This window comes from Hippocampus zosterae, chromosome 10, assembly GCF_025434085.1.
Source record: "Hippocampus zosterae strain Florida chromosome 10, ASM2543408v3, whole genome shotgun sequence".
NCBI classification, from domain to species: domain Eukaryota; kingdom Metazoa; phylum Chordata; class Actinopteri; order Syngnathiformes; family Syngnathidae; genus Hippocampus; species Hippocampus zosterae.
The window spans coordinates 15,028,627-15,053,127 of record NC_067460.1 but is presented as its reverse complement, the minus strand read 5'-3'; the positions used below and the strand labels follow the sequence as shown (position 1 = coordinate 15,053,127).

The following is a 24,501-nucleotide window of genomic DNA, read 5'->3' as shown; positions in this document are numbered from 1 at the left end:
ATACTAAACACAAGTGATTGTAGAACAGAAGTAGGCCATTTGCAGTCGTCATGGTTACGAGATAGACCACTGTTTTCCTGATGACATGGCAAAATGTAATACAAGCCGCCTTTTAAACATTAAAATGGATGTATTGACTCATTAATGCACCTATAACATTCAAATATTGTACAGCTCAGATAAATGCTGACTGAATAACGATGGGCCAGACAAAAGAAAAACAAACAAACTGTGCAGACAGCTAAAATAGGCCGATTGATTTTTTTGATCCTGCCATCGTACATTAGTGAAAGTATAACAGTCGGGATACTGGGTGAACTAGCTGTTGATTTTCTTGGTGCCTGTACGCCTGTTTGGACCATTACGGTAGAAATACGTGTTGGGTCAAAGTCTCCTGTCAGCACTGGGCACATGTCAAACAAACTTGAGGCTTCCTCTGCTTCCTCTAACTTGATGGCTCTAGTCTTCTCTCTGCAACCCTTTGCAGTCTTTAGCCTATGTGTGTGTGTGTGTGTGTGTGTGTGTGTGTGTGTGTGTGTGTGTGTGTGTGTGTGCGTGTGTGTGTGTGTGTGTGTGTGCGTGCGTGCGCGCGTTTTGTGAATTACAGAAGCGATGGTCTATAATCTTTTGAACACATGTTGACGAACTATTTTGTCTGACTCACTGAGTATGGCACACATCATTACTTCTGTAAATGTTATTGCAGATATGTTGTCCACAGTGTGTGTTGTATGCATGATACAGTAGATTTGGATAATGACTGAATCAGTTGTCTTGTTGGGATCGTAACATTTGGCTAAACGTGACACATCTTAGTTCACCAACAGTTACTTCTGTCCGCATTCTCGTCATCACCAAACCATTTTGGATGTGGCATCTGGTATTTTTGGTGAATGAGCTGGTCCTGTCGTTCAATGCTCTCTTTCAATCTTAAAAAAAAAAAAAAAAATATCGTACTTCTTGAGCAAAAGTCGATGTTTCCGGACAGCCCAAAGAGGTCAAAAGGAGTGAAATCCATTCTGCGTTTTTTTTTCTTTTACTTCCAATCATTTTTGGCTTGCGGTACCATTGTTAAAATAACTTGAGAGCTATACACCGCAGCTAGCAATATTGTTGATCACTGATGAAGGTGAGAAACTTGAGTAGTTGTCCGGAGGGTTAAATTATGGCTGTCTACAACCTTGCAACAGTTATTTTATTGCTTCACATTACTTTTATAGCTCTGCATTTCTGGCTAGTGGCTCTTTTAAGAACACAATGTGAAAGTATCCTGCTCGTCTTGCAGTATTGTAAACCCTAAGGCTGGGTTGGATGTTGCCCGAGGTGTTGGCAGCCACGTTTGAGGTCACCATGGATGCAGGGGGATAGGATGGGTAAAAAGAAATGCTGTGGATGCCTGGCAAGATCTTTAAAATGTCAAAATAGGTGCCAAGGCCGTCACGGTGATTGCGTATGAGGAACCTCGTCAGCTATAGTAAAATGGGTTGCACGAAACTTAAAACGCTTGGAAGTATGTAGTGTGATGGGAAGCGTGTATATTCCCTGGCATTGTACACCCGTCACCTACAAATCTTCTCTGCCATGTGTTTAATTTACCGACAACGCCCACCGTGGCATACGCTTAATCGTGATTGAGTGAGTGAGTGAATTGCCGACAAAAAAAAAATGATATCTGTGTCAGCGCAAAAGGGCCATATGTATACTGCCACTCAAAAAAAGAGTCGAGAGTCAGCGGGGCCCTTCATTCGACTTTGCCAACAGATGTGCTCCAAAGCTGCCCGGCGCCCGCGTTTCATCTGTGGAATGCCTTGATAGAATGTGAAAAATGGTAGATGCATCATGAGAGCATGATTGTTTAGGGAAAAAAAATAACGTTTTATCCGATTAAACAATGGAGTAATAGATTCTGAAAAACATTCAGCAGTCCTACATTGCACTACGTGGCGCCACAACCACAAGGATAAATATGGATCACAAAGAGTGGTTAGCAAAACCTTATCTTCCTATAGGGACGTTATTTTGCTTGGCTTTTTCTTTCCCTTCCGTTACGGCACTGATGGTATTTGTGCACATGTCCCCGATGTTGTATCTGAGGAATGAATGTGGATTTTTTTTCTGTGACTATTTGTGTCATTCTCAGTTTGAGTTAGGAGTCGCATTTTGCGTCAGAGCGGTTGCTGTCCTCAAGTGGAGTATGTATTCTTGTACAGCGAGGAAATTCCAACCATATCATGGGTAGATTAAGTACAGCACAGATATTCTCCTTCCATCCCCTGTGTCATCAAGTGCTTTGGGGTGTGCCTCAGCTCTCCTTCAGCAGTAATAGCCACTCGGGTACTTCCTGTGTGCTGTTTTTAGATCCTAATGATGTCACAGTACCACAGAGGAAATGTTGAGATCATGACTTTCGCCCCCCAGAACGTTCACTTTGTGTTGTGCAGATGGATAATTGACTGCTTCCATGTTTAAACCCCACATTGTTACTTTGGCTACATTCACATCAGTCACATCACCGCAAAGACTTGATGACCATACTTGATGACTTTATCATGCAAAGTTACAGTCCTAGACAGAGGCTGCAACAGAGGCTCCCAAAAAGTCCTGACCTTTGTTTTTGTTTTTTGTTTGTTGTTTTTTTTTTAGATAAGACATTTACAACCATGTACTTTTACTTCCAAAGTAATGATCAATGTGTTTGCAGATTTCCTGACAGCTTAGGGACCAAATCAGTTAGATAATCATAATTAATTTGTTTATGCATTTTCTTAATAGTCAATTTAATTTTTTTTTGTTTTGTTTTTTAATGGGATAAAGTGCTGGAATTTAAAAAGTTTTTTTTTCTGAATCGGATTTATTGACAGTACAATTACTTTTAAAATATTAGTTTGTTGCAGTCCGAATATTAACAAAATTAAATTCATAATATACAACGGTGCTTTGAATTAAGGGTTTATTTCCATACATAACATGCATTGAAGTCAAAACATTCAGTTCAAATCATGCTTCCCCACTGAAATAAATGCAAATGCTATTAATCCGTTCCAGTCCAATAATTTTGGGCCTTTTGGTCTGTGCATCACGGCGACCAGGCAGTGCTGTTTAGCAGAGCCATACAGACACACACCAAGAAGAGTAAGCTGCATTAATATTCGTCGTTTTATGCAGAGAATAAAGATTGTATGTCTCTGAGTATTGCTTTATTGCCTGTCTGCATGTGTTGATGCACTGTCTGTGTTCAAATAACTTGCTGATAGGGTGGACCACTACAGCATTAATACTATTCACTTTTCCAAGGGTCGGCGACCCGTCTATTTGTGTTTCGATCAAAGCTGTATTCACAGCAATATGATAAGATAAGATATATATCGATATGTCTTATGTGTTTTGTATTTTGCAGCAAGAGAAGCCCAAGCTGATTGATCCACTCGACTATGAGGCTGTCATCTCGGAACTGGGAGCGGAGCTCAAGCAGGACCCTCTTAGAGAGCTGCTGCTGTTTCCTGACAATGATTTCACAGTAAGTGTACGTGCATGCGTGCGGCTAATGCAGTCGGAGTAGAAGATCTTGGCTCTATCAGATCATAGTGTAGCTTTCAGGGGATAAGATTGGGAATTCCCTCATACAATACGCTGGCCTTTTGCCAGCCAGCACTCACTTGGAGAGAGTGGAAATATGCTTGACAGTGATGCCGGTAACACAATACTTAATAATGGCTGCCATTTCGAGTAAGTGGTAATGTAACGCGTTAATGTGCCTTAAATAGTCGGCTGATGAAAGTTGCTATTCAAGGAATAAATGCATGCAAGTTGGCAAAATGTACAACTGTACAGTGTCTAGATCCCAGCAGACAATTATCACGTGGCCGCAGAAGCGAGTAACATAAGACATTGATCAATACGCCAAATTCAGCTGCGGTCTGGTACATGTATTCTTTGACGTTGACAAAAATAAAGGAGGTGAAAAACACCCCTTAACATAGCGACTGGCACACAACAAACAATTTTAAAATATGGAACCTAAAGCAATAAAGGGGAAAGATTTACTATACATCTTCAACCATAACGAATAATGGGATGAGGTCATCTATGGCCAGTCGTGAGGGGAAGTGGCTTCACGTATGGGTTAAGTCGCGTTTTCAGCTTGTGGCTGAATTGCTGATTGTAATGTGGCCCGCAACAAAAATAAGTTTGACACCCCTGCATTAAAATGTATTTGTAAATTTAAGTGAAGACTAGTAAGACTTTTTTCTCCATCTAAAAATGAGTAGACCATTTATGTTCGGTGAAATCCAGAAAGACAATTATATAGCTTCAGTCAAAAAGGCTGCCCTTATAATTTTTTTTTTTTTAATAAAAACTTTATCTATCATTATTACTGTTAAAAATGCGCTTCCAATATACATATTGGGAAAACCAGTTATATTGATGCAAAGTGGGGTTGTTTACTGAAAGTAGCTAATCAAGTAACTTGTAATGTAATGGTTTCATAATATAATATAATATAATATAATATAATATACTCAAGTAATCAGTAAAGTAACTAAACGTATATTCTCAGGGTAACTTTGGCAACACAGTTTATGTCGACTTCCTCATATGCAAAGAAGCAGTTAAATAAGTGCACCTTTTCAGTATTTACAATCAAACGACTGTGATTTAATTTCTGATTTTCTTCTGGTGCACTCTGCTGATGAATCTAAATTTGGAGAATGCTCCAGCGAAAGACAGCCAGTTTTGCGCATCCTCTTCAACAAGCTGTTGCCATGGTGATGCATCTCTTCACTCTCCTTATCCCTGCAGGTATCCACAGTGCCCCAAGAGAGACGCACTCTGAGGTCAGCTGTTCCTGAGGGTGCAGAGCTCCAGGCTGAGTGTCTGCTGGTCAGACAGGTCAGATGCACTACTGACGCATGTGTGTTTGTGCTGCTTTATTTTAAGAGGGGCAGGTGAGGGGTGTGGGGGGTGTCTTATTCCACATGAGCCTGAATCATTCATTGCATTCAAATTTCATTGAGACATTTTTGACAATTACATTTACCCAAAGGTGCATATTTGCCTCCGAATGGTAGAAATTGTAATTGTCCCGATATGTACCCCGCTTAAGGCGTACCCTTGAGGGTTCTGTCTCAGTCTCAACCTATCAAAGCCTTTTTTTCTGACACTGCGTATGAGGCAGGGTTTGCGAGGCAATACACTGTACATTTATTTCAGCTGCATCAGGTCAACCAAAGTCCGATGACTTCTACTTCATCTTCATCCTCTTCACCAGGCCTGCAAGTATTACAACTCGGATCTGAACGTGGTCCAGTTCAAGTATGACGACTACGCTGGAGACTACCGTCTGCTGCCAAGGTATTGTGAATATGAACCTGACATACCGCGAGGCAGTGAAGGAGAACAAGAAGGCGGTGGGTGTTGAGTGCCAAAAACAGTCACCGAAGGGAAGGACAAAGCAATGTTTCATGGGTATGAGGCTCTTGCTTCTCAGATGGGACTGATCCAAAACAGTCCAGCAATTCAAACCACAGGAATGTCCTCTTTCTATCCCATGGGTCTCAGTTGCCAGTGTCAGTTCACATGACCTCTGACCTAACCGGAAGTGGATTTAAAGCGGGATAAGACAGATGTTAATGCATTTAGTTAGTTATGCCCAGACCCAAAGCCATGATTTGACTTTGGTGAAGGAAAAAAAACACTCATGGCTTTATATTAAAACAAAACAAAAGAAAACAGATGGGGATGTAACCAGGGTGTCTGCAAACAATTGGACTTTCCTAAATTAGGCCTTTACACAGTCTAGTTTTTAAAATGCACTGGATATCTGAATAAAAATTCTTAAAAATCCATTATTTTCCAACTTTCTCAATCCTGAGAATTTTTTTTCTTGAATAATTTAATTCACTTTTTAATTTGGTTGAGTCAAAGTGGGGGAGGTTTAGGTGGGGGGGGGGGAGGTATAAGATGATGCTGTGTATTGATGGCACATATGAAGCCGTCAGAGTTCTCCTCGCTCCAAAAGTAAGACGACAAGCGTTAGGGTTTAACTATGAATCGGACATCTTTGATTTTGGGGCTGCCGTCTTTGAATTTTGCATGACGAGCGGTATTTTTGCAAAAAGTGGGATTTAAAGAGGAAACGGTATGTACTAAATTTCATGCTTGTGCCTCCATTTGAAGGACTCTTTCACTGGTCTGCCCTTCTCTTCATTTTTATTTGTTTTTTTTAGAATTGTATCCATAAAACGGTGGGCGCGTGCTTAGTGCATGTCTGCTTCATACTTCTGAAGCTTGGGGTTCAAATCTTGGCACCGTGTGAATACCTTGTTGGTGCTTGCGTGGGTTTTTTTTCTTCTATCTTCCTCTCACATTGAAGTTGGAGCAAAACTCTCCACTAGCCATATGATAAGGTGCCCACCTTTTGTCTACATCGTCAATCGTCTTCACCCTGTCGGTGTTCCATAACCTTACTATCCGGTGGCCTAAAACAAACTTTGTATCGACAAAAAACAAGCGTGGATAGAAAAAAAAATATACACTTGAGTTTGCGTAAACCATAGCATTGAATTAAACACTCGATATCCTTTTCGAGCAAAGTGAAACGGAGGGTTGAACAGCTGGAATACGCAGCTACTGTATGCATGCAATGGTGACCGCTAAGTTTTGACTGCAGCAATGTCCGTCTGCCAATCGGGAAGCATTCCTGCATCAGTCCGCAATCACCACAAATGCTCCTACTGCAGCGTTTATTTTCGACCGCTTTTACAACCGCGTGACCTTTAGCAAAAGCGTCTTTCTGCCGACGGAATCGTGAGCTTGACATTTCATCGGCGCACACAAAGCAAACCAACAGAGAGGAGCTTGTCTATTTTTGTGGGGCCAGAGAGCCACTCAGAGAGGATACATTGAAGAATCATCTCCCTTGCATACTTTTATCATCGCAATTCTACATCCTCTTCAATATCGTCTCCTTTCCCCCCCTCTTCTAGGAAATTATACAAAGCTGAGAAGCTGCCGTCCCATTCTTTTGAGATTGACTATGAGGACGTGGACAAGGATGAGGTCGGTAATAGCCTTTACAAACGCATTAACGTGCTGGAAACATCCTGGCGTCATGTTGCTCAAATGAGTTTATCCTGAAGCCATCAAGCTGTTAAAATATTCGCCCACCAACTGGGCGCAATCCTTGTTTACGTACATCGTTTGACAAATGGTCCCGTCGAGGATGTCTCCTGTTCTTCTATTGATCTCCAGGACGAGAGGATGTACTTTCTGTGTGTGGCCGTGTTTGTCTTTTGCAGGACACCACTTCCCTGTCCTCGTCCAAAGGAGGAGGGGGAGGCGGGGGAGGAGGAGGGGGAGGAATCGGTGTCTTTCGCTCAGGCTGGCTCTACAAGGGCAACTTTAACAGCACCGTCAACAATAGCATCACCGTCCGGGTGAGGACACACACTTGGCATGCACTTGGACTTCATCTTTTTGTTGTCAAACAGCCCTTGAAGTATGCCGTGTTCAAATTAACAAAATGTAGAAGTCAATTTAAAGGTATTTGCACAGACTTTAGCAGTGAGTGAATGAGGTACAGACAATATCCCAAAGACCGGGAGCCCTCATTATTCGATAATAATCTTATTAAAGTCAACAAACAGGAAGTTTGGAGAAATTAGTGGTTCGCACAGGGTAACACTTTTGGTTTTGGGGTGGAGGGAAAAGCTTCTCTTGACCCTGACGAAGTTCTTATTGCAAGTAAAAGTATTGAGGTGCTGCACTTTTGTCCGTATGTTAGCTTCCTCATCTATGCTAATTCATTACGACTGGACAATGGGAGTCAACCATTTGCAATTCGTAGTGGACGGTTGCAACGGTTCCATTGCATACCTCTCTAACGGTGTCAATCAAAACTAAGCATGATTATCTTGGTCGAATCAGACGGTTTATTATGTGTAGTAACCCTGCAAATACCAAAAATGGAAGGTCATTGATAGGTTCCTGAAAAACTTTAGTTTTGCCTATTTTAATAAATATACCTCAAACTACAATCTAAAATATCATTTTACATTGCAACATTACCTTTAATACTAAATGGCTTTTTATAATAATAAATAATAAATGGCCTTTTCACACTGCACTTAGCAAGGCGTGGTGATGCCGAGATGGCGGTTGCCTCAAAATTAAAATGTTTGAGAGCGGCGTCGCTGCGATGTCAGACGAGTGCCTCCAATTGAAGACGAGCTAGCGGAGTGATTTAGTGACTTCTATGCAGGTCACGGCGAGAGGACAATAGAGGAAGCCTTAAGTAAATGTGTTGTCTCAGTGTCCCGAGCTTTGGGGTCAAACGACAGACGACATACAATGCAGAGGTTTAGAAGACTCTGTTCCCTGCTCAGCCTGAAATATACCTCAAAGCCGTCTTGGTAGAACTGCAACTCACAAACGAGATTAAACAGCCCAACTTCCTACAGAGCCATTAGTTAAGGATGCACCCATTCCATTTTGTGTTGCTTGTTTCCTCCTGCTCCTTTTTAAAAATAAACACACCCACGGCTTTCTTTCGTGACATTGATAGATAGAACTTGGTGAGGTACAGCCCACTTCTCGTTTGAAACCAGTGGCAAAAGTCTCCGTCCTTACTTCCTGGTAGCCTGCGATGTCAGCACTACCAAATATGGGCACGTTGGCAACCGGACTGCTGTCGTTTTTCTACCCCGCCGCGTAACCGTTTCACACTGAGTGAGTGCAGTGTGAAAAGGGCTTTGCAGACTTTTTGGTTGGGGAGGGGAGGGTGGGGGGGTTGCTGTGTAAGTGATTGTAAAGATTTATTGAAAACCCTTAAAGACAGAAATTGTCAAGCAAGAACAAGACCTGATTGGACTGTTGGCATGAGCCTTTTAAAATCCACTCAGCAGGTCAAAAACAATTTCAGCTAACCTCACGCTGGCTAAACTGAGCAGTTCCTCCCCTTAGTCTCTGTCGAAATTGCTTCAACATACTTCCTTGATACAGATGAATAAAACAAAAATATGCAGAGAGCCACATTTCATAAATTCATTCATAAACAAATTTTCCGAGCGGTAGCATGAAGAAATGAATTTGCGCTTGATAAATACTGAACGGTGTATCTGCGCCATAGTTTTGATTTTATTCCTTCACTGATGTCCTGTATTGAAATTTCTCGTCATTGCACAGTCCTTCAAGAGGAGATATTTCCAGCTGACCCAGCTGACAGACAACTCCTACATCATGAATTTCTACAAAGACGAGAAGATATCCAAGGAACCCAAAGGCTGCATCTTTCTTGACTCGTGTACCGGTGTCGTGCAGGTACGTTCCAAACCTTACGAATTGGAGCTAACGTGTGATACGCATTTGAATGACGTTCAATTTTTTACCCTTAGAATAACCGGTTGAGGAAGCACGCCTTTGAGCTGAAGATGAACGAGGTCACATACTTCGTGCTGGCCGCGGAGACTGAGCAGGACATGGAGGAGTGGATCAGCACCTTGACGCGCATCTTGCAGATCACACCGCACGATGGGCCGGCTCCGGACCGCAAGAGTCTGGACCTGTCCGACCATCGCCAGGGTGAGAATTATAAAACACTGATGTCAGCAAGGGCGGCCCGGTAGTCCAGTGGTTAGCACGTCGGCTTCACAGTGCAGAGGTACCGGGTTCGATTCCAGCTCCGGCCTCCCTGTGTGGAGTTTGCATGTTCTCCCCGGGCCTGCGTGGGTTTTCTCCGGGTGCTCCGGTTTCCTCCCACATTCCAAAAACATGCGTGGCAGGCTGATTGAACACTCTAAATTGTCCCTAGGTGTGAGTGTGAGCGTGGATGGTTGTTCGTCTCTGTGTGCCCTGCGATTGGCTGGCAACCGATTCAGGGTGTCCCCTGCCTACTGCCCGAAGACAGCTGGGATAGGCTCCAGCACCCCCCGCGACCCTAGTGAGGATCAAGCGGTTCGGAAGATGAATGAATGAATGAATGAATGAATGAATGATGTCAGCAACTCTCATGAGTCAGGGGTCTTTTAGCCGTGGTTGTAATGAAGTCGTGGTTTTCAGCGTGAAGCATGACATTAAAGATTACAATGCAGAAGACATTTGACTGCTTTACAGTCCACGAATGCCAGATTCAGAGTCATCTTTAATCCAGAATCTGATCTATTAATGACTATTTCTGACAAGTGTGCTGCTGAAGTTGTTCTACAGAATTAAAATGCTTCATAACGCTGCATTTGTTTATTCCTCCAGATGTGTTTGACACGTCACTGAGTGATGGCTGTTTGCAGGAGAACGAAGATACTACAGAAAACGGCATCAATCCCGAGCTAGCTAAGGTTGATTTATTGCTTTTATGTATTTATTTTTATCCCGAACAATATCGCCTCTTCTTGTTTTTATTATTCCCCAAAAATGACATTTCAGGGGCGAGAATTAGAAACCTGAAATGATAACTGTGGAGGAATTTTAGAGCTGCTACTGCATATAACTTTTGTGTTGATGCTATAATCCATCCATTTTCTTAACCGCTTCATCCTTATGAGGGTCGCGGGGGTTGCTGGAGTCTAACCCAGCTGTGTTTGGGCAGTAGGCAAGGTATACCCTGAAATTGTTGCCAGCCAATCACAGGGCACACAGAGACGAACAACCATCCATGCCCACAATCACACTTAGGGACAACATATATACTGTTCAATCAGGCTGCCATGCTTGTTCTTGCAATATGAGAGGAAACCGGAGTACCCGGAGAAAACCCACGAAGGCCCAGGGTAAACATGCAAACTCCACACAGCAAGGCCAGAGATGGCATCAAACCCACGACCTCTGCACTGTGAGGTTGACGCGCTAACCACTGGCCCACCGGCCCGCTGATGCTATAATGGGCGTATGAATTAAACAATCTCCGCACAACCTTCATTGAACATTCCACTAAGGATAGGAAATGAAGTCATGCAAACCTGACAAATTGCAGCTCTAAAATTCCCCAAATGATTGCTTGAATTTCACCTAATTGCTTAGTTCGTGAAATTCTCATAATTGTTTCTTTTCTCAAAAAAAAAAAAAGCTCTCGCCGCAATTGAACGCTCACCATTCCGATTTTAGAAGCGGCTGTCTATTTCGAGTGTATACAAGCCACGCGTTTTTTCGTTTACTGTCATATCATTATCGTATGTCATCTCCTTTTGTGCAGTATATTTCTGAGACGGATGAGGGAATTCGTTGTGCCCGGAGGGAGGAGAGGTTGAATCTCTTCTCGCTTGACCCTGACACCCCTGTATGTATAAATTTACCTGTGCTATTCATGCAATCCCATTATTAACAATATTTTGATACGTTGCACATGTAAGCCTTCCTTATTTCCCAATACATTAGATATACCTACACAATAAGATATTTGGAAATCGTGACACACAGTCGAACTAAACAATTGATTTTAGGTGTACCTATTGTAACGGCCAGTAAGCCTTCCACCATCTGTTAAACCGCAGGTCCTGAGGAGCCCGCGAATGGAGCATTCATCGAGTGAAAACTGCACAGTACGTCCTTTTGAGGAGAAACTAGGCAGAAGATTCATGGTGACGTGCCGATCGCTGAACTTCACGCTGCAGGGCTGCATCAGTGAGAATGAAACGGGACCCGTCACAAATGTAAGAGATTGGAGCTCTTTAGCCATCCATCCATTATCTGAGCTACATATCATCAACATATCAAGGGTAGCGGGCATGCTGGGGCCTATCCCAGCTGTCTTCGGACAGTAGTAGTTAACCCTGAAATGGCTGCCAGCCAATCGCAGGGCACACAGAGACAAATAACCATCCGTACCCACAATCATACCTAGGAAGAGTTTAGACCTTTCTTTTCTTATTTCTACATCCCATAATGTGACTGAAATGATTGTGTTTGTTGTGGTTCTGCGCGATCCACCAGATCGAGCCGTTCTTCGTGTCATTATCCTTGTTGGACATTCGAGAGGGCAGGAAGGTTTCTGCCGACTTCCATGTGGACCTCAACCACGACGTAGTGCGTCAGATGCTCGGAGGATGTGCTTCCGGAGCTCAGGAGAATGGTGTGTGCGCTCCCGCAGAGAAGAAGGCAGTAGAAAGCCATCCGAGCCTGGAGCTGGAACAGTGGCTGTGCTTTCCCAAACAGGTATCAAACAGAATGTGGCTGTGTTCATTCCGAAACGGGCTTTAACGACATGTCATTGTAGGCGATATTCTCCGTGACCAACCCCCACACGGATATAGTGATGGTGGCCAGAGTGGAGAAGGTGCTTATGGGAAATATTACATGCGGGACCGAGCCGTACATCAAAAACACGGACTCCAGCAAGGTAAGAAAGTGCTTTTTTTTTAACGCATTATTTTCAGTTGTTATGAAATTGTTGTCAGGTGGGGTTTTTTTTGTTTGTTTGTTTGTTTGTTTGTTTGTTTTTTGGCAACCACATTTCGATGCCTATTTTTTGCATGAAGGTCCAATCTCATACTTTTGTCTTGGCCATATCGCATCTGTATATACTCCCAGGCGTGGGATTCCCATGAACATACAAATCCCATTATTTTGTCTGGACAAAAGTATTGTGACAACTGTGGCAATTGTGAATGGGAGAAGTTCAATTTTTATGGAAGGACTTTCTCCAAAATGTTGGAGTGTGACTTTGGGAATATTAAAAGAAAATTTGTGAGTGAAGGCCTACTGACCCTACATTTTGATTGCAGTGATTTTTGATGGGGTTAAGGTCTTCTGCACCTAATTCATCCAAGCATGCCTTTATATGGCGCTCACCTTGAGCACTGGGACACAGTCATACAGGATGTTAGGCCTCTTTTCAAATCGGAAGCACAGAATCGTACAAGAGGGTGTAGTAAAAGCCTTCATTGGATTATTTCATTGCTTTCCGATGGTTTTCCGATACTCTGATTCATATCTCAGCTCGACTTTCTTCATATTTCCTTGTGTCTTCCATCATGTCTACAGATTGTCCAGAAGATTTTAAAATCCAACAAGCAGTTCTGCAGTAAACTAGGAAAGTACCGAATGCCATTTGCTTGGTCCGTCAGGTCAGTAGCAGACAGAAGCACTTGATATTTGTCTGTACAGTGGTGCCTTGTCTCGTCTTACCTGTTTTGGGTTGCGAGTAAACATCTTAGTTTACCGGGAGCGAATGCCACAACAAAAAGCAGAAAGTGAACAGTTGTTCAGAAAACCCTTTATCCTCTGCAAACAACCACAGCGGACCCACACTATTGGTGGGGGATTTCTGGGCCCGCAAATGGCAAAAAGCACATATGAATGTGAATCCACAGGTCCGAAACCAAGCGTATGCGCGGGTCTATTTTACTTAAAATTACTGTTATATAGAGTGTCACTCATTTATTAAACTCTTCTTTGTTGTATTATTCATGTTTGTATTACACTACCCTCTAGTGGCCAAGACAGGCACACCAGAAATCACAGAATGATAATGGCCACTGAAACATGAAATCACAATTTAAATATGTATCATGTAATGTGTTATTAATTTAGTTCAAAATGGGAATGTTGATTTTAGAGACATGAGCGTGGCCACAAAACGAATGTAACCCATTTCTTCAGGCACCAATGTACATGATAACTGGCCTTATTCTGGTATAACTTTATCGCCTATCTATGTACAACAGATCACTTTTCAAGGACAGCCAGGGGGCACTCGACCGAGAGTCTCGATTCTCGCCGCTCTTTAAACAGGAGAGCAACAAGATCTCCACGGAAGATCTGATTAAACTTGTGTCAGAGTACAGGAGGTAAGACTTAACCATCACAGTTGGTCTCCAAGACAACTTAAGTTTTTACACCATCTTCATCCGATCAGGGCTGAGAAGACCAGCAAGCTTCAGACCATTCCCGGGAATCTGGACATCACAGTGGACTATGTGCCTCTGGAGCTTCCGAGTATGCTTGACCACTTCAGAACTCTCTTGTATAGCACCATATCCTCACGAGTCGTGTTTGTGCTTCTAGATTGCGTGACGTCCTCTTACATTCCCGTGAAGCCCTTTGAGGATCTCGGCAAACAGCAACCGACAGTCGAAGTGGAGGAGTTCATCCAGGACACAACCAAGTTCACTCAGCCATACCACGTCTACAGGAACCACATCTACGTTTACCCCAAGCATCTCAAATATGACAGCCAGAAGAGCTTCGCCAAGGTAAAGCATATATATTGTAAAAAGGCCCATTATTAACGTCACAATGCTCTTCCTCTGCTACAGGCTCGTAATCTTGCCGTCTATGTGGAGTTCCGTAGCTCAGACGAAGAGCCCGGCAAACCTTTAAAGGTAACGCATTCTCCGAAACAAGCACTGCACACGTTATTTTTATTTTTTTTCCTTTGTCGTTAAAAGACAGCTGAGAATTGTTTTCTTGGTCCGTCCAGTGCATTTATGGCAAACCGGGTGGTCCGGTGTTCACCACAGCAGCCTGTTCCACTGTCTTGCATCACTCTCAAAACCCCGACTTCTATGATGAGGTAGGCTCATGAAATGAAAAACGATTCCATTTTCAAGCAAGAACACACAACATTTGCTTCATCTCTGCCAACACAGGTGAAGATGGAGCTGCCGACCCAACTTCACGAAAAGCACCATTTGCTTTTCTCGTTTTACCATGTCACATGTGACATCAACGCTAAAACGAACGCCAAGAGAAAAGAAGCTCTGGAGACCCCCGGTGAGCTTCATTAGCACGTTAGCGGATCAAGTTGTTATTTTACTCGAATGCATCATGCTCTGCGTTTGTGACTCTTTAGTGGGATACTCTTGGCTTCCTCTCCTCAAAGAAGGTCGCCTGTCATCTCAGGAGTTCAACATCTCGGTCTCCAGTAACCTGCCCCCTGGTTACTTGGCCATCAAAGAGGCCAACAACACCAAGGTAAGAGGCTGAAGATGAATGAACGTTTGAATATTGACAAACCAATGTGTAAGTGTTCGTTCATAAACCAATTTCCACATCAGGCCTTGCCAAAACGTAAATGGTCAGTATTGAGGCTTGTTCGAATGATTTCATTATGATAAATGCGTATGGAGTGTGGTATGGCGATCCTATGGCGATCCTACGTCACGAGGTGACGTGCGGAAGCAGTGCGGTGTTGAGAACACGGATAAATACCGCCAGCTAACTCGACCACGGGCATTTGTCAAATCAAAAAAAGATGACAAAGTCCCATCGTCAGCCTTGGCGAACATGCCCACGCACACACGCAGGAACATTTTCCATCCTGAGCGCACATACGTTGTCGGCAATCCGTATCCGTGCATTCGTTAAGCTTTGAACTTGGGTGATCCCCTTTACGATGTTCTGTTTTTTTTTTTTGTCGTCACAGAGTGGAGCTGATGTCAAGTGGGTTGATGGGGCGAAGGCCATCTTCAAAGTGTCAACTAATGTCGTGTCAACTGTGTACACTCAGGTTAACATTCAAATGTCTCTAAGTGGTCCCTGTCAAATGACTGGCCCGATGATTTTAGAGCCAAACTTAACCACACATGCTTTGCTAATCTCTTAACTTTTATATTCTGATTTTGGCGTTGCGTACGAGTTTGTAGCTGCTAAAAAAGAAATGAGTCCATCTTCTAACTTGGAACTGATTCTCCCTGATTCCTCTCCTCCTGGCGCCAGGACCCCCACCTGAACCGCTTCTTCCAGCAGTGCCAGAAAAGAGAGCTGGACCTCTCGCTACCTCCTACCTCCAACTTTCTTAACTGCCTGAAGGTTAGAGGAAAAACCGTCCAATCCCCTTTAGTTTAAAAAAAATACATAAAAATAAATAAGGCCAAATTGTTCCACATCTAATCAGTGAAACATTACAGCGTGTCAGGGTTCATTTTCCTTTCCTCCTCTAGGCAGTATATGAGCTTTATTTATAATGGTATCTCTTGTTCTTGGCTCCCTCCTCCTCCTCCTCCTTATTTTCCACCGTCTTCCAGGGTCTCCTCAGCATGGAGAGAATACCGGTGATCATCAGATTTCTGCCGGTGCTTTTCAACCAGCTCTTCAAGGTCCTGACTCGAAATGACAATGATGAGGTCACTACTGCCACCACCAGGTGAACAGTGCCACTACGGGCTTCTTCCGACGTCATTTACGGTCACTGACACGCACCAATTGTTAAACATCTTGATTTTTTCGAAATCGAGAGACCCCACACACGAAGAGGAAAAAAAGTTTGTGCTTATTGCTCTTAACATATGTGGTGCGCTTGAGTGACTGACACAGATCATCACACGCGTGTCATCGTGTCAGTCACGCACACGCATGCACATGCAATGCAATGACAAAAAAAAAAAAGATTTGTATTTCTAGTCACATCAACAATTTGTTTATAGGCAGAATTGATTGGGTGCAATAAGTTGTGCCCCATATGCTGACTGCATTTTTTTTTGTTTTCACCAATATATTTGCAATTGACGAGTCTGGGTTCAGGACAAGAGACAAACCGTGCCATCTGATGGTGCATTGTTTTATTTGATGTTTTTTTTTTTCAGAGTGCTGCTCCACATTGTTTCCAAGTGCCATGAGGAAAACCTTGATCACTATCTGCACTCGTATATTAAGGTATGCTTCCCACTCGCCTGTAGCATGCGGAGGAAGCATTGACTGATCCTTCGCACGTGGAGATCACTTGATGATCATGAAAGCTTTTCTCTCCCACGAGGCTGCGGAAAAAGTTCACAGACTGTTTGATTTGCAGAAGGAAAAACAAAAAACACACAGAGAAAAAGGGGCTTTATGGATTTGCATGTGCAGTATTTGCGCGTAGGAGCTGGCAAGAGTGTGCCGGCGGCCACGCGCCCGGAGAAGTATGCAAACACGCATGCAGAGAAAGCGCAGGAAGAAGAAGAGAAGCTAATTGAGTGGGACATTGAGCCGTCTCAATGGGAAACACAAGGCCTGTTTGTTTTGAAGTGGGAGGGAAAAATAAAAAAAAACAGAGAATTAGCGCGGCGAGCAAGAGGAACCACAAGAGCTCTTTCATGTCGGCCGCAACGTCGTAAAAATGCTGCGGAACTTGGAAGACCTTGTGGCAGAGACAAACGACTGGAGGGCTTGCAGCAGTAAATGGAAGTGGAGTTGCCATGGTAACAGATTGGCACGATATTCACTTCTCTATGTGTGCCCTCTCTGTGAAAAGAAAGAATGGAAAGGGGTGGAATTCGTTGTAACGTGAATGGATTGAGCTGCTATTCAGGGTGGAATTCGCTCAAATCACCGTACTGAATGACTTAAGTGTGTTAGCTCACATGTAGTTGATCGTTTGTATGATGGATGAGCGCAATAATCAATCGATCGATTCCGATTGCTTGGGGTTGTTGATGATTTGTGTCTTGAAGCATCCGTCGATTTCCTTTTCTCATGAGTGGTCTGGAGCATTTCCCAGCTGACTTGGCGCAAGAGGCGTCGCTCACTCTGCAACGCTCGCCAGTCCGTCATCGACAAACAACCATTCAAATACACGCCGCCTACGGACAGTTTCGTGTTTGTAGAAAACACAAGCAAGAGAGAGAATGCAAACTAGGACTGAAAGATTAAAAATAAAATAAAATAAATTGTGAGATATTTTTTTCCTTTGATATTGCGATGGCGGCCCGGTAGTCCAGTGGTTAGCACGTCGGCTTCACAGTGCAGAGGTACCGGGTTCGATTCCAGCTCCGGCCTCCCTGTGTGGAGTTTGCATGTTCTCCCCGGGCCTGCGTGGGTTTTCTCCGGGTGCTCCGGTATCCTCCCACGTTCCAAAAACAGGCGTGGCAGGCTGATTGAGCACTCTAAATTGTCCCTACGTGTGAGTGTGAGCGCGGATGGTTGTTCATCTCTGTGTGCCCTGCGATTGGCTGGCAACTGGTTCAGGGTGTCCCCCGCCTACTGCCCGAAGACGGCTGGGATAGGCTCCAGCAACCCCCGCGACCCGAGTGGGGATTAAGCGGTTCGGAAAATGGATGGATGGATGATATTGCGATTTAGTTGGTGATTATTATTGTGAGATAAAAAATTTTCCCTGAGATGTTGCAATCTCATAGGTGATTAGGTTTTCAAGGTCTTCTTCCCATGGGTTTATTTAACAAAAAACAAGCCATAAATGTATCTGTATTACAAGAAACAACAGAATTATTTTACGTACTGTAAATGTTTTGGACTGAAAGAGGGTTCATTTATCTCCTTCAATGGGTTAACTAGCGGAACACTTTGCTTTGCAGTCTTTTAAGCATTCACTCCAAAATTCTACCACACGAGTGTGGTGTAGACATCGGTCGGGAAGTCATAAATCGGATTACGATAATGCAAACATGGCTAATGGTTTTATCATTTCAACTTTTCAAGATGTTTTATGAAGCAAGGATATATAAACATCTGGACTACACTGCGTGAGCACTGAATGTAACCAGACGCCCCATATCCAGTATAAGTCACGAAAATCCCCCAGCCCATTTTACAAAAGCTTACCCAGCAATATTGATTTGACTTTGAAGCAAAATGTTCCTTTTCTCAAACGTTCAGCTTGAATGCAAACTCGGCACCGTGCCGGGATTCAAACTCAGAAACTGTCAACTGTGAGGCAGACGTGCAAACCGCTTTCATCGGTGCTGCTGTCTTTCGAGCTGCAAGTGAGGAAAAACGGAGAGAACTGATTGGCTGAAACCAAAAGAAGCACAGTTTACTCAGTCTCAAGTCGTTTGCTATCTAAAGAAGCTCATATCAACCAATGGCCATCCCCTCGTTTTGATCATTCGTTGTGTGTGTGTGTGTGTGTGTGTGTGTGCGCGTGCGCGCAGTACGTGTTCAAGTCAGAGGCCCACGGATTCAGGACAGTACACGAGGAGTTGGCTAAAGGCATGACCTTTGACCTGCAGAGCAACGAGCAAGCAGCAGTTCGGAATGTCTTAAAGGTTCGTCTCTCGTGGCGTGATCGCGTGTTTCATCATGCATTTCTAAACATCGATAGATGTACAGACGACAACGACGACATCTCTTTTCAGTTTTCCTGGTTCTTCTTTGAACTCATCGTCAAGTCCATGGCCCAACATTTGGTTGACGGAGACAAATTGAAGGTAAGCCGGCGTGCTGATGCAGTCTTACGTACCGTATTCCATGACCGTTCATTTCCGACTGATATTCCGTCCGTCCGCGGCAGCTCCCCAGGCCGCAGCGCTTCCCCTCATCCTATCAGAACCGTGTGGAGACTCTGGTGGAAAAGGTGTCAGAACATATCTTCTGGAAGTACAAAGAGCTGACAGAGGAGTCACGTAGTGCCAACTCAGCGGTGGCAGCTTTTGTCAAGGTGGGATTTTACTTCAGTCGTCCATATTCTGTCGCGCTTGTTCTCATTTGGGTCATGAGGGAGCTGGCGACGTTCACAGTTGAGTTACTGTGATCAAGATGCGGGGTAAACCCAGGATTGGCCACTAGTCAGGTTTTTTTTTTTGGGGGGGGGGGGATAAAATTAAATAAAAAGGACTGTTTTTAAAAAAAAGCTTTTGTGGTTTATGTATTTGTGCATTGTTGTACAGCGATACAGGTGAAACAATCATTTGGAAATTGTCGTTGAAATTATTTTATGACAAACTACTTTGTTTATTATTATTTTCTAAATCTTGCACAGCACAAATATTCCATTTATAAATCCAAAATAAAATATTAAAACCTGTCAAAAATGAAACCTTAAGGAAGCATTTTCAATCACAAAATTCACCAAAACCAAGAAGCCTACTGTCAACAAAATAAGAATTGAAACCCAATTGAACAAAAATCCCATTATAACTCATTCACACAACTATTCTCATTTTTTTTAAAGCTGCTTTGGTATTAAATCTTGTTCGATTGCGTGTGCGAGTGTTCTACTTTTAGATTTGTCTGAACAACTCCGGTGTGTTGTGAATTGTGTCCCCGCAGCGTTGCTTCACTCTGATGGACCGAGGTTTCACCTTCAAATTAATCAGCAACTACATCAACATGATCACTGCAACTGACAGCAAGGTAGACTCCCCCACCGCGAATCATTGAAAATAACACCACCACCAACAACAAAATGGTCTTTGTGCCGTGAAACGAATCTGGTTTGTGTTTTACAGGTTTTGTGCGAGCTCAAGTTTGAGTTCCTGAGAGAGGTGTGCAACCACGAGCACTACATCCCCCTCAGTCTGCCTCTGCCCTCCGCTCGCATCACAGGTAATTCAAGGAGCCGTCGATCCGTTTGTGTTTTCAATCACATCCCCACTTTCATTTGTCTGTTATGGTAACAAGCTGTCTCTCTCTTCCCTACCCTGTCACCTCTTTCGTGATGTATGTTTCCATATCAGACCATGCATCCCCAGAGCCACAAAGCACTCATGGTAAATATATGCACTCTTGTTTGGGTGTCCAAAAATATGCCCGAAAGTACAATTCAGGGAAACGTGATTTCTTTTCTCGATTAACATACAGTATCCCTTGCTACTTTGTGGTTCACTTATCGTGGTTTCTGTGCATCGCAGATTTGTCAAAAGTATTCACCAAAAACAAAATAAGCGAAAATGCCGCAAAAGGTCTGCGAGAGGCAGCGTAAATCAGCAAATGAACAGCGAGTCACATAGGGCAACATATACAATGCTACATGTATATTTCATGTTTATGTTTACTGTATATTGTTATTTATACACTAATCTATCCTAACTTGGACATCTTATACAAGTACATATACTGTATATTAGTAGTATATAGCATTAAGTAATGTTAATTACGACAAACATTTACTTCAACATGCATGTATATCATTCAATTTGGCCTGACACATATTATATGTACTCATACACATGTACATATACTTGTACGGGGCGGCGGGTACCTTCTTCGCGGATTTTCCTCTTTCGCGGGGGGTTCTGGTCCCACTTAACTCATTCAGTACCATCCAATTCTGAACCAAGTCTGAAAAGACGTTTAAAAACGTCTTTGGGAGTGAATGAGTTAACCGCAATAAGTGAGGGATCACTGCATTTGTTTGATAATGGAGTCGCTTATGCAAAGCAAAAATGTGTGTGTGTGTGTGTTATATTATATTTCAGCCTCTGTGCCAGAGTACAATCTGACCGGCGAGTTCTGCAGGAAGCACTTTCTCACGGGCCTCTTATTACGAGAACTGGGGCTGGCCCTGCAGGACGAGCAGGACCTCAGGCACCTGGCTTTGGCCACACTCAAGACCCTCATGGCCAAACATTCCCTGGATGCTCGCTACGCCACCAAGGTAGATAAAACATGTCTCATCAGAGCTGGATGATTATGGGGGGGAAAAAAGAGTAATCATGATTAATTTGAAGGAAATTTAGGTCCTGGTGTACTAGTGTGTTAGGACTTTTGTACAACACTGTGTTTTTGTTCTTATGATTATTTCCAGGAGAAGCAGGCAAGGATCGCCTCACTTTATCTGCCTCTGTATGGTCTGATCCTGGACAACATGCCTCGCTTCTTCCTCAGGGACCTTTTCCCCATGTACTTGACTGCTAGTAATCAGGTAAAGTGCCCGTAGACTGGACATGGCGCACGTATGACTACAAAGCTGTAAGCTGAGGTTCGCTGACTGACTCGCAGGGCTCTCGAGACGACCTCAGTGTCGGGGGAGGCGTGGCCGGAGGGACGCTCCCTGTTACTCGCCACGGCAACTCGGTGGATGCCTCCTTCTCCAAAGAGGTGCTCAACTCCATTACAGGTAGTTTGGGACTGTGAAAGAACATTTTCTTGCAAGTAAAAAAAAAAATGTGTGCATGAGGTCCATGACACCCCCTCATATTCCTTCTACTAGCTTTCTCGTCTTTGGCGGTTGCGACGGGCAACCAGGCAGAGTCTCGGGGCTCCCTGATCAGCGTGGACTCCAACCCCAGCAACAGTGACAGGAACAGTGAGAAGATGGATGGATGTGAGAAGGTGAGGAGTGCCTTTTGTGATGTTTTTCAGTGGATTTTGCAATAGAGGTTCAGTTTGATTTATTGAAGTTTAAAAAAACAGGCTGGTCTTCATTAAATTTAGCAGAGGGGCTACAAAATAATTGGAAACACATTCTCCCAACAAAGCTGTAGTCAGCAATATTTCTGAGGTTTTGTTTTCTAAAACCAAGTTGGAGCAGGAGTAGAAAAATACTTGTTTGTTTTTAATCATGGAACAGCATAACACAGAGATTTACTGTACCTCATATTCATTCAGCTGCACATATTAGATTTACTCACTCAACTGTTTTTTTTCCCTCAATGCACACTTTCATCCATGCTGTGCCATGCCATTTTGGCGGCAGATTGCCTCGAGTGCATTTTATTGACGCATTAATGGCAAGAAAAAAATGCTCAACGTGCCCTCCTGCTTACCACTGTGTATTTTCAGTTTGATGCAGTGGGGTTCTACACCACTGCAAACCACAACCGCAACAATAAAGATAGGGCTAAATCAATACCTCTGTGAGAGTTATCACCTTGTTGAAATTTTCAAAAAGTTCTCCTTGATTTCTACTTTTAATCCTGACATCGTCATCCAGTGTTGCCCGGCTGGATCATGGTTCATCTGCGAATGAAAATCTTGTCAGTATGTAAAATAACTTCCAGTGGTCTTTTTAGGCTAACGCTAGCAAACAATGCAAAACAACATCATCATCATCATCATCATCATATGTATGCGAATGAAAGGAATTGTTAAGGTGCTGTAACAGCAGAGAAACACACAAAGACAAACAATACCAAAATATTTAGGCATACATCCTTTATCCTCTGCGAAGAACAGCCAATGTACAGTATTTTTTCAGTATTTTTTTTAGCATTTCCATTCTTTTCAATGTAATGCCACCCCATCCTGCCCCCACCTCTTATTGGTGTAAATCTAAATCACACACACACAAACGCCGCCGCCCCACCCCCACACACACACAGATTCAGTCATTTCTATCCGTTTCATGCAACCTTTTTTTTTTTTTTTTTTTGCGTGACCTCTTCAGTTATGTGTGCAATTTGTTTAAAAGGTGTGTTTTGAAACGTTTTCAAATGGTCTCTCCATATCGTGATGTTTCATCGAGTGCTGTGTTTTGAGTATGTTTATGTGTGCTCAGTTTGCTCGGCCCCAGTCGCTCATCGGCTACGGGTCCCGCTGTGACAAGCTGGACCAGGCGGAGACGCGCAGCCTCCTCATGTGCTTCCTGCACATAATGAAAACCATATCTGAAGGTAAGAAGGTAAAAAGTCCAAATGCTGATTATTGATGAACCAGTTCAGTCTCAGACACTGGTCAGTTTGCTAAGTGTGATGCTTGCTCTCTACTACCAAGGTGTGGAGGAGCCACACTGAAAATAAAATGAAAATATAGTCCTGTAATTCTCTGGCAAACCGGCCAATACTTTATCTTCATACTTATGTTAAAATGACGTTTATGGATTGAATGTTTTTATTTGGAACATGTATGCAAAAAGAAGAAGAATGAAATTTGAAACGGAAACAAAATAATCACGATTTATTTATTAATTTATATTCATGTTTCGACTTTATTCTTCTCGTTACAACTTTATTTACGTCCTACTCTGACATTTTCTACGAATATTACAACCTTGTTTGTTTTTTTGTTCTATCGTTTACATTTACAATGCTTAATTCTTATACAAATGTGACTTTTTTCACTCTCGCATGATTGCGACTTTGTCATACGATGACGTGATTCACTTGATTCTTGTAATCAGTACATATCTAACATTGTATTGCCCTTTTTTTCTAATTACACCGTTTATTATAATATTTTCAGTAATATTAAAAAGACTTTTTTTTAGACTTTATTCACATCACTTTAGTCCATCCTTGTAGTTTTACAACTTTGTTATTAACGAAATACAACCTATACTCATTCTTAAAAATAATGACTTTTTTTTCTTCACAATATTAAGGCTTTACTTTTGCAGAAGCCACATTTTATTCCAATATAACTGCACAGCTTTCTTCTCATAACTCATCTTTCTTTTTGTCTTGCACCAATACAACATCATATAAAGACAATATTCTCATAATTGCACTGGTTTACTCAATTTGTTAGAATCTATATACACTTTTTTTTTTCATTTTCTTTTTTTGTTGTTCTTTTCTCTTCTTCAGATGTGCTGGTTTCTTATTGGCACCGGGCCATCCACCAAGAAATCTCGGATTTCTTCAAAATATTAGAGTAAGCGCTTCTCTTTCTTCATTGTCGAGTGCACTCAGAGAACGTAAGAAGAGTTGGATTCCATGGTGGCAGACTAATTGAAAACATGTAAATGAGGGCACAGAGGCCACTCCAGAAATGCTTGAAATGAACTTGTGTGCTCAGCTTTGAGCTCAGTTTTGAAGCAATACATTGTAATTGCGTGAGGGGGGCTTTTTGTCTCCATTTTCTTTTGTTTAGGCTCTGCCTCCAGCACTTCAGGTTCATGGGCAAACGCCACATCGCCAGGTACGACTCCTTTTTCAGAGCAACAACACTGCACATATTCCGTCGCCTCATTAAGTT

General features: G+C 42.9%; 1 protein-coding gene across 3 annotated transcripts in view; it reads left to right on the top strand.

The window, feature by feature from the left end:
• The window catches only part of dock10 (dedicator of cytokinesis 10), a 46,929-nt gene that overhangs the window by 6,755 nt on the left and 15,673 nt on the right, over positions 1 to 24,501 (top strand). For all 3 annotated transcript variants that reach the window (XM_052079157.1, XM_052079154.1, XM_052079156.1), the window contains exons 2-38: positions 3,398 to 3,517; positions 4,801 to 4,890; positions 5,270 to 5,352; positions 6,987 to 7,059; positions 7,299 to 7,436; positions 9,184 to 9,318; positions 9,393 to 9,579; positions 10,246 to 10,331; positions 11,186 to 11,269; positions 11,484 to 11,642; positions 11,923 to 12,144; positions 12,206 to 12,328; positions 12,973 to 13,055; positions 13,656 to 13,778; positions 13,847 to 13,926; positions 13,996 to 14,183; positions 14,247 to 14,312; positions 14,411 to 14,503; positions 14,580 to 14,703; positions 14,783 to 14,904; positions 15,356 to 15,439; positions 15,649 to 15,741; positions 15,957 to 16,075; positions 16,515 to 16,584; positions 18,798 to 18,911; positions 19,002 to 19,073; positions 19,157 to 19,303; positions 19,915 to 19,998; positions 20,094 to 20,190; positions 20,322 to 20,354; positions 21,063 to 21,241; positions 21,392 to 21,508; positions 21,586 to 21,703; positions 21,797 to 21,918; positions 23,084 to 23,198; positions 24,111 to 24,177; positions 24,397 to 24,444. In XM_052079157.1, the coding sequence (XP_051935117.1) occupies positions 3,398 to 3,517; positions 4,801 to 4,890; positions 5,270 to 5,352; positions 6,987 to 7,059; positions 7,299 to 7,436; positions 9,184 to 9,318; positions 9,393 to 9,579; positions 10,246 to 10,331; positions 11,186 to 11,269; positions 11,484 to 11,642; positions 11,923 to 12,144; positions 12,206 to 12,328; positions 12,973 to 13,055; positions 13,656 to 13,778; positions 13,847 to 13,926; positions 13,996 to 14,183; positions 14,247 to 14,312; positions 14,411 to 14,503; positions 14,580 to 14,703; positions 14,783 to 14,904; positions 15,356 to 15,439; positions 15,649 to 15,741; positions 15,957 to 16,075; positions 16,515 to 16,584; positions 18,798 to 18,911; positions 19,002 to 19,073; positions 19,157 to 19,303; positions 19,915 to 19,998; positions 20,094 to 20,190; positions 20,322 to 20,354; positions 21,063 to 21,241; positions 21,392 to 21,508; positions 21,586 to 21,703; positions 21,797 to 21,918; positions 23,084 to 23,198; positions 24,111 to 24,177; positions 24,397 to 24,444 (4,058 nt within the window). The remainder of the gene's footprint in view (positions 1 to 3,397; positions 3,518 to 4,800; positions 4,891 to 5,269; positions 5,353 to 6,986; positions 7,060 to 7,298; positions 7,437 to 9,183; positions 9,319 to 9,392; positions 9,580 to 10,245; positions 10,332 to 11,185; positions 11,270 to 11,483; positions 11,643 to 11,922; positions 12,145 to 12,205; positions 12,329 to 12,972; positions 13,056 to 13,655; positions 13,779 to 13,846; positions 13,927 to 13,995; positions 14,184 to 14,246; positions 14,313 to 14,410; positions 14,504 to 14,579; positions 14,704 to 14,782; positions 14,905 to 15,355; positions 15,440 to 15,648; positions 15,742 to 15,956; positions 16,076 to 16,514; positions 16,585 to 18,797; positions 18,912 to 19,001; positions 19,074 to 19,156; positions 19,304 to 19,914; positions 19,999 to 20,093; positions 20,191 to 20,321; positions 20,355 to 21,062; positions 21,242 to 21,391; positions 21,509 to 21,585; positions 21,704 to 21,796; positions 21,919 to 23,083; positions 23,199 to 24,110; positions 24,178 to 24,396; positions 24,445 to 24,501) is intronic.